This window comes from Crocodylus siamensis, chromosome 1 (assembly GCF_052110815.1).
Source record: "Crocodylus siamensis isolate JL-2025a chromosome 1, ASM5211081v1, whole genome shotgun sequence".
Classification (NCBI taxonomy): domain Eukaryota; kingdom Metazoa; phylum Chordata; order Crocodylia; family Crocodylidae; genus Crocodylus; species Crocodylus siamensis.
In genome coordinates this window covers 386346194-386354900 of record NC_143395.1, presented here as the reverse complement: position 1 = coordinate 386354900, position 8707 = coordinate 386346194, and the positions used below count along the sequence as shown (strand labels likewise).

At 45.1% G+C, this 8707-nt stretch overlaps 1 protein-coding gene across 1 annotated transcript; it reads right to left on the bottom strand.

Annotated features, from left to right (window-relative positions):
• Positions 1 to 283: 283 nt before the first annotated feature.
• On the bottom strand, positions 284 to 8184 carry LOC149875193 (gap junction beta-6 protein-like). Its single transcript, XM_090029250.1, has 2 exons — positions 7853 to 8184; positions 284 to 4061 (listed from the first exon to the last, which is right to left on the bottom strand). The coding sequence occupies exon 2, from the start codon at positions 4037 to 4039 to the stop codon at positions 3362 to 3364; it is 678 nt and encodes a 225-aa protein (XP_089885376.1). The 5' UTR covers positions 4040 to 4061; positions 7853 to 8184; the 3' UTR covers positions 284 to 3361.
• Positions 8185 to 8707: the final 523 nt, after the last annotated feature.

Genomic DNA, 8707 nt, shown 5'->3' with positions numbered 1-8707 from the left:
GAAGGTTTTGCTCATTATTTAACTCCTAGACTTTCCCCCTGCCAGGCTGCGTGGTTCTGAGACTCCATTTTTCTTGTGCCTTGCACTTTGAACACATGACACAAACTTAGTGTAAAATAATTACACAAAACTCAAAGCAATGGGGAATCAGCCCCCTTGAGAACTCCTGTTTCAAGCTCACTGAAATAAACCTTTGTTCACCTGTCCACTTGTCACTTTTATTCTGAAAATACTCTAGGAAAGCAAATGCTCCTACTGCATTTCAAGAAAGAACACACAGAACTCCAGCAGGCTGTTATATTTAATTGAAATCCTATACAGTTGTAAAAGGTTAGGCATGCAATGTACCATACAAAATGGGTTCAAAAGGCTTATTTCTTATGAATTGTCCAAATAAAGTTTTCTATAAAGCCGCTTCTTGGTCACATAAAATATAAACAAGGGAAGTCTCACAGAGAGCACCCTACTCAGATTATTATCCCCAGTAATAAAATGCATGATCAGAACGCCTACTTTCCCAATCTCCAGTTTTCTGTGTCAGGCAATCAAATTGCCAGGCGAGAGCATTTAACCCGGCAGCATTATCAATTATGGCACATCTTCATATCATCTGCTTGTAAATTCCTTGAGAACTGCAGTTTGTCTAGCAAGAATGTCTTGACTCATTCCCCAAAGGCAGGGTAAGAAAATGACATCACCAGGCAGTAATACTTTTATCACTAGTCTTTCCAGCTGTAGAGCAGGTTATATACACTTCCATTATCAGCTCATAAAAATGGCAGTATAGCAGTATAACCATTACAAAACTAACCTGCCACGTAGAGTTAAAAATGCCTCTATATACAGCAGTTCTTGGTTAATACTACTAGAAGTGATATTAGAAAATGCATCTCTTTTTGCTTTCACTAGACAGTTCTATGCTGTAACATCTTCAGTATGACAAGAATGCTTTAGATATAGGTTCTAGACAAAAGAGAGAGAGAGAAAAATATATATAAAAATATATATATATAGTTGTTACAAAACTATATATATATTGTTGTTACAAAACAAACATAATACTAAATTGTTTCTCAAGTAGGAAGCTTGTTCTCTTAATACTGGCACATGTAACTAAGCAGGATCTTTACTAAGCACAAACAAGATACATGCCAGTCTTTGTTCATCTAGAGTTGGAATAAAGATGCTCTCACAGTTTCCCATTTTGCTAATTCTTAATTACTTTTCATGTTCTAATCATACATCTGATAATGCTGCTCTGATTTATTTTCCTCTCCCTCCCTTCTCATATTACGGTCAGATTTCCATCTGCTGGTATGTCCTGAAAGTCTGACCACATTGAGCCTATAATTAACATAACTGGTTTGGGGCCCGGACCTACCAGCTGATATTCTATCTCTCAGCAGGAGGAAGAGCCTGTTCATGCTCTATTTTCAGTGCACAATAAGGAGGATTAGTACTATTTCCATTGGCTACCCTGCCTAAATCAGTGCATGCGTGTTTCCTCAAGCAGCAGCAAACTGGGATGTGTTGGTGGAGGCAATGGATGTAAAGACAAAACCCTAGATACTTTCCACCTTGTCATGGAACTCCAAATTGCTGTGGCCAACAACAAGAAGTAACTGGCCATCAGAGTTAGCTTTGCTGGGTAAGCACTGAGAAGATGTGTTAAAATTGCACTGCTACATGCAAATGGGGTAATGTCTAAAGAAAACATGAAGAAACTTGAAGGCTTACTCAGATGGAAAGATAAAAATAGAAGGCTGTGCCTCTACCTAGTTACAGACAATTTACATCCTAATAAGGAATTTTAGGGAAATACCAGGTTTCCTCTGCATACACATTTTTCACTGAAATAGGTTCAGTGCTATGGTTTTATGTAATGCTTGCTGGCAACATTGCGAGTTGAGAGAGGATGCTGTCATCCCTTTAGGGATTAGTGGAAGAGGTTTTATGGTGAAGATTTATGTGAGATGCATAAAAAGAAAGGAGCTACACCAGCAGACAGGGAGTGTTCATCCTGCTGTATTTCATGCATGAAGTGGTAAAGTAGTTGTCCTGAGCCATACAATATGTAATGAGATACAGCAACAACTTTGCTTGTTCTTTAGTCAATACACATCACTAAAACAGCACTTGAAGGCAGTCCCATCATTTGGTAAAAATGTCTTTATCAAATGCCAGAAATCACCTAACAGAAGCTCCCAGTATCAGTGCCATCCGGCTTCCCACCTGCATGGAAAAATCTGCCAAGTCTGGACAAAGAAAACGCTTTTGGGCATTGCCTCCTTGTGTTTTCTCTAGGTTATTACATGGAAAGATGAAGTTCACCTTCTCATTTATTTCAGGTAATGCCCACCACAACACCAAACTGCATTTGAAGAAGTTCAACCATGAAGAAGTGCCATACTGGGTCAGACCAATGGTCCATCTAGTCCAGTATCGCACCTCTGACAGGGGTGTGCAGTAAATGCTTTAGAGGTAGACTGTAAGTACGTGCACATCTAGTGTAATCCATACCCCTCCCTAGCATCAACCAGCATTAGTTTAGAGATGTCAGAGGACACAACTCAATGGTCTGGCCCTCCATTACTTTATCTACTTCCTTGTAGAACCTGCCATATCTTGCTTCACCACTGGCTGAACCTAGCAACCCCATTCCATGTCAAGGCAGTTCTGTAGTGCAGGGAAAACCTGCTGAAAAGTCAATGTGTATCCAGAGATTCCTAGTAAGGTTGAGCCTTGAAACTGTGTGTACCTCTGCTCCCTGCCCCTGGCTATCCCTGTCCTCCCCTTTCCCCAAACATGGAGTGGCAGACCCATTAGTCACCAACCATGACTACAAGGACTGCTAAGAAGGAGAAACAAGTACCTTTCTATGAATTCCACTGCCCCTCTGCCACCTTCTTCCATCCCCAATACAGCAAGGAGAATTCCTAAAACTATCAAACTCAAGCCTCTATCCTTAACACTAGTTTCTTCATTACAGATGTCAGCGTGCTAGGAGTGCATTGATCTCCCTTGGCCCCAAAAACCCTTCCCAAAGCAAGATGCTGATAAGCCTGTCACTTGCAAAGCACTTACATTCCACTGTCTTCTTTAGGCTACTGTCAGAACAGCAGCAAGCCTTGGAAAAACTCCTGCTGCCAGGGTTAGGCTCTTACTTTATGGATAAGGGAGAACTCAGCACACAAATGAATTTTAAGAATAGCAGCAGTGACAGTTTAATGTGAGGGCTGACAGCTTTTGCAACCAAATTACACATTGCTTTTCTTTTTTCATTGAGCCTGGAAATATTAGTCATTGTTTTCTGACAGTTAACCTAAAGTTGGAAAAAGGGGGAATTCTGATGTCTGGGGAATTATTTTAAAGCTGCTGTTTTCCTAGGCTCTTTCACACAAACTTTTACCACCAGGTAACACAATTCTGTCACATTCAGCAGCATGCAAACAGCAGACACAACAAGCATGAAGACAGTAAACATGGTTTTCTCAGTGGGTCGAGAGACAAAGCAATCCACTGTGTTTGGGCAGGGCCAAGCACTACATTTCAGTAAGCGTGGCATTTTGTACCCATCATACATAAAGTAAAATGCATACATGAAGACGGCTTCAAAAAGGACTCTGAAGAAGATGCTGCTAGTGTATGTCCACCACAAGGGCCCCCGAATATGAAACCTTGTTCGTTTCAGCTCTTCAATATCAAACTTCTCCCCATTTCTTAACTGCTGCTTCTTCTCATGGCGTCTGTAGGCAACATGCATCACCACCAAAAGTGCAGGAGTCGAGACAAAGATGAGCTGAAGGGCCCAGAGTCTGATGTGGGAGATGGGGAAAAAGTGGTCATAGCAAACATTTTTGCATCCAGGCTGCAGAGTGTTGCAGATAAAATCTTGCTGTTCATCGCCCCAGACCTTCTCAGCAGCCACTACAAGGATCATGATACGAAAAACGAACAGGACAGTGAGCCAGATCTTTCCGATACTGGTGGAGTGTTTATTCACACCTCCCAACACGGCATGCAGTGATCCCCAGTCCATCTTTGCTTCTGTCTCCTTGGACCTAAGAAAGCAAGAGAAATGCATCAAATCATTTTTCAAGAGCTAAAAACCCAAAGATCGTAACTTCTTTGAAGTAGGAGGTTTACTAGCATCTGCCAATGTAAGCAAACAGGTAAATGCAAGTTATTTTAATTCCCTTTCTCCATATTGTTAAAAGAACATGAATCAAACACTTTATTGAATTCACACATTCTCATCACTTATGCTGGTGCCAGTATAATCTGATACATTTCTTTATAAGTTAGGATCAAAGAGAGAACCCTCTGTCTCTCTCCCATAGTCTCTTCTCTTTCTCTTACCCTTCCCACTGTGGGAGGAGCCCACAATCGTTTGCTTTTCTCTCTCCAACCTTCCCACAGAGCCAGAGAAGAGATAAGAGAACCTGGCAGGACACCTTCAGGATTTACAGTACTTTTCTGTATTACTGGAAGGACAGGGGAATCATAAGGCTGACCCAATCCCTACCCATCCACATTGCCTCCATCCACAGTGGAGAAACATATTCTAGGAGCATAACGCTTATGCTAAATTAATTCTCATTAATGAGTTAATGTTCACATTGTATATATGCTATATGCTATTAGTCTTTGGAGCTAATACCCCAGGGAGATAAATTGGAGTAGGTCAAAGCCTCAACAGTGTTGTTCCAGCAGATACAGCAACTGTTACTCTTCTTTCCATGTGGAAGGTTTTCTTCTTTACAACTCGATAGAAACTTTTATTTATCTAGGATAGATGCTTAAGTTCTTCTGAAGCCGATATTCAGCTGCAAGACCCCACTCATTTACTGAACAGAGTTGTTCGAAATTATTGAGGAACAAGACAAAGTACTGGAGACTACAGTGAACTCCTGGAAGGGCTGGTTCATCATCCTTTAAAAATAATGCTAAGCCTTGCTGTGTGGGAGACTCAAGCAGGCCATGGATAAAAGCTAGCTGGAACACGCTGTTACTTCTCCTTCCTTTGTAACATCATGCCCTACAGCACCCAGCAATTACTGAGCTTCTCTTCACCCAACGTGGTTATCTGTCCACTACATGCAAGTTGAATGTGCTGAATGTGTTGAATGTTGCAATACTGTGGTCTCCTGAACATGTTGTAACATGGTCTAGTGAGGTCTACACAGGCAATTGAGCTAACTGGGATTTTTTTCTGTGAATTTTTTTTTAACAAAAGATGCCAGTATTTGCTACTAAAACTTTTGCAAGAAAGGGATCATTTTCAAAAAATTTCCTCATTTAAATTCTGAACCCCTCTGAAGTTATGAAAACTCACTTTTCCAAAACAAAATTTTAGTATTTTGGTTTGAAATATAACTTTTTTAATTTAATAATTTCTACTAAAAACAATTACGAAAAAATATTATAATCCAAGGGAAACATTTCAACAAACCCACACTGAAAGTTGTTTAGATTTGGGCGGGGGGGGTTGTTTTGTTTTATTTTTTCAGGTTTTGACTTTTCATCACAATCTGGGCTGGGAAAAGCTTTTCAAATCCCAAATTCTTGCACAGTGGTAAGAGAACGTCCTAACCTAGTTATAACATAACCAGAGAATTAGCATGTTCTAACACAAACCTCTGAGATGGTCAATTTGCCTGTATAGACAGGCCCTAAAGCAAAGGGAGTGGTCAGAGATATTTGGCTTTGATGAGGGAAGTTGAAATTGGGTAAGTGGGGAAAGTCAGCTTTAAAAGGTGACTGAAATTCCTTAGCCCCCTTCTGTTCTCCCACTGAAGAAATGAATAATAGTTTACAGTGTTTGCTGAGTTGATCTCTCTTGCCCATGCCCAGATATCTTCCTGTTTCTATTAAGAATCTACTTTTTTCTGTTAAGAATCTACTATCTAATTATACTTATGTTATATAAGAACCTAACAATTAAAAAACCCCTTTGAAATGGACTAATCACAGCTGACCAAAAAGAGGAAAAATCTTGGATGTTCCATCACAAAACCAATTTAAAATCTGCCAGCATGTCATGCAACCTGAACACATTATACCTATGAATTCACTTGCACTTTCCCCCTGCCCCTCATCCACCACTACAGAAATATCTAAACACATTGTGAGCCATGGAGACATCTGCCCTGGATATTTACATTGTCATTATCTTCCCATAAAGGATGAGAAATTGTCTGAAGATACTGTTTTATGGGCTAAATATAGGCTGTGATTTTGTGTAAAAACCACTGAATATTCTTCTGCCTGTGCCCAGCTGAACTCGGTAGTGGAACTCATGTTGATGTCAGTGAGAAGTCAAACCAACATGAACTAGAAACTTTTGACACTGCAAAAACTGGAATGGATTAATGCTTGTACAGTATATTTAATTTAAATACTGGCTGCAAAGGCAGACTGCCGTTGATCTGGAGAGAAACACGATGTAAATTTGCTCTCTGCAGAGATTCTCTTACTCACCCTGAAGGAAACTGGGTGTTTCTTTTTTGCAGGAATGCATATGTACAAGCCAAGTGAGGTTTCACTTGGGTGCTGAGAGAGTTGTTCAAGCACGTCTCTCTTCACTTTACTCCTCAGCTACCTCACGCAGAACAGTTCTGATCCCAGGGCTGCCAACCTCCCTCAACCCAGCTGGGAGCAAAAAGGAATCAAAGTGAGGGTGATCACTGGAGCAAACTGACCCCTGAAAAAAGATCTGAACCATGAGGCCCTGGGTTGGTGCAACTCTGAACTGGGGAGTTTGTGGCTTTGATTGTTAGATGTGTTGTTCCGGATTATGGTGGAGGCTGAGACCCAGTTCGAGGACTGTGGTCTATCAGGGGCCACAACAGACCTGCGAGCAGAGATGCAACCTGGTGCTGAAGGAGGAACCTCCTCAGAAGACAGCATGTTTGCAGGCCGCAAACCCTCAAACACACCTGCCTACCCGCATCCCTGTCCTGATCTGCCCACACGGGCTCAGCGCCCCACCGGCCCCGAGGTCTCCCGCAGGCCCCCCAGCACACAGCGCACTGCCCGCCTCAGGAAGCCCCACGAGAAGGCCCCGGCAGAGGCAGTGAGCGAGCGGGAGAGCTCACACTCCTGTAGGTACCCCAGGGCGGGTGATGTGATATGAATCCCCCCTCGCCCTAACGTGTCCATTCATCTCCCGCTAGTCCAGATTCCTCTCCTGTGCGCATGTAACATGCTCCCTAGCCCACCTTCCTCCCCTTACCCGAGCATATGCACACACACACACACACACACACAGAGGCACACACATATACATGCGTACGTATACACACACACGTACGTGCACAAACACACGCTCCCAGGCACACATATACATGCACACATGTACACACACCCAGGCACACACATATACATGCGCATGTGTGCACACATGTAATACACGTGCGCAAGCATATGTACGTGCACAAACACCCAGGCAGGCACACATATAGATGCGGACATGCACAGGCACACACCTATACATGCGCGCGTGTGGACACATATACACGCACACATGTACATGCAAACACAGGCACACATATACACACACATACATGCGCGTGTGTGCACATATATAATACGCGCGAGCGCACAGGGACGTGCACAAACACACACAGGCACACATATAGACGCGGACATGCACAGGCACACACCTATACATGCGCGCGTGTGCACACATATATATACACACATGTACATGCAAACACAGGCACACATATACATGCGCGTGTGTGCACATATATAATACGCGCGAGCGCACAGGGACGTGCACAAACACACACAGGCACACGTATACACGCGCACACGCGCGCTCCGCCCCCGCGCCCCCGCGGCCCCTCACCTGCCCGGGCGCTGCGCGGAGCCTGTGGCCGGGACGATGGCGGCCCCTGCGGTGCGGCAGGTCCCGGCGCTCGACGGTCCCTCCCCGGCCACCTGCAGCGGCTTTTAACCCGCCTGCCGCCGCCTCCCCCGGGCTCCGGGCGCCGCGGGCGGGGCCGGGCCCCGGGGCGGGGCCGCAGCCGCGCTGGGAGCGCTGCCCCCGAGGATCCCGCCCCAGCCGGCCGCGGAGGGGCAGGGCGGGCCGGGCGGGCTCCCAGGGAGGCCTCGCCTGTGCTGGCGTCCGCGGGTCCCAGCACGAGTCCTTAAGCCGGGCGGGGCGGGGGACCGCGAGCCCTGAGGCCCACACGCGGGCCAGGTCTTTTGTCCCAGACTTGAAGCTGGTTGTGGAAGAAGGGCCCTTTGTGCCTCCGAGCCGCCACACCCCATCCGCTAGGGAAAGATTTTACCACCCCCACAAAACCACCGCCTCATCTGCTTCATTCTGCTAGAGGTCCCCATGGCACCAGGCAGAGTCCTGAACACGTTCATACCAACTAGCTCTGCTGAGCCGCAGAGCGGCAGAGCAGATTTGCTTGAGCACCATGCCGCGCGCACTTGGCTATCTCACCTCTGATACGGGAGGTGGCCACAGTTCAGAGGGCAGTTCTGGAGGTCTGTGGCTGTGTCCTGGATTTTACTCCCTACAAGTCGGTAGCTTTAGCAGAACTTATCAGCTGGCCATGCAGACACCAAACGTCTGGGCTCAGACTGCCCTTTGGATTCTGTCTTAATGGTCCAGAGGGGGCATGGAAGGTCTGGGCAGCCTCCACTTCTCCATACTCCTGCCTCAGCATATGTTTCGAAGGTCTGGGTGGCC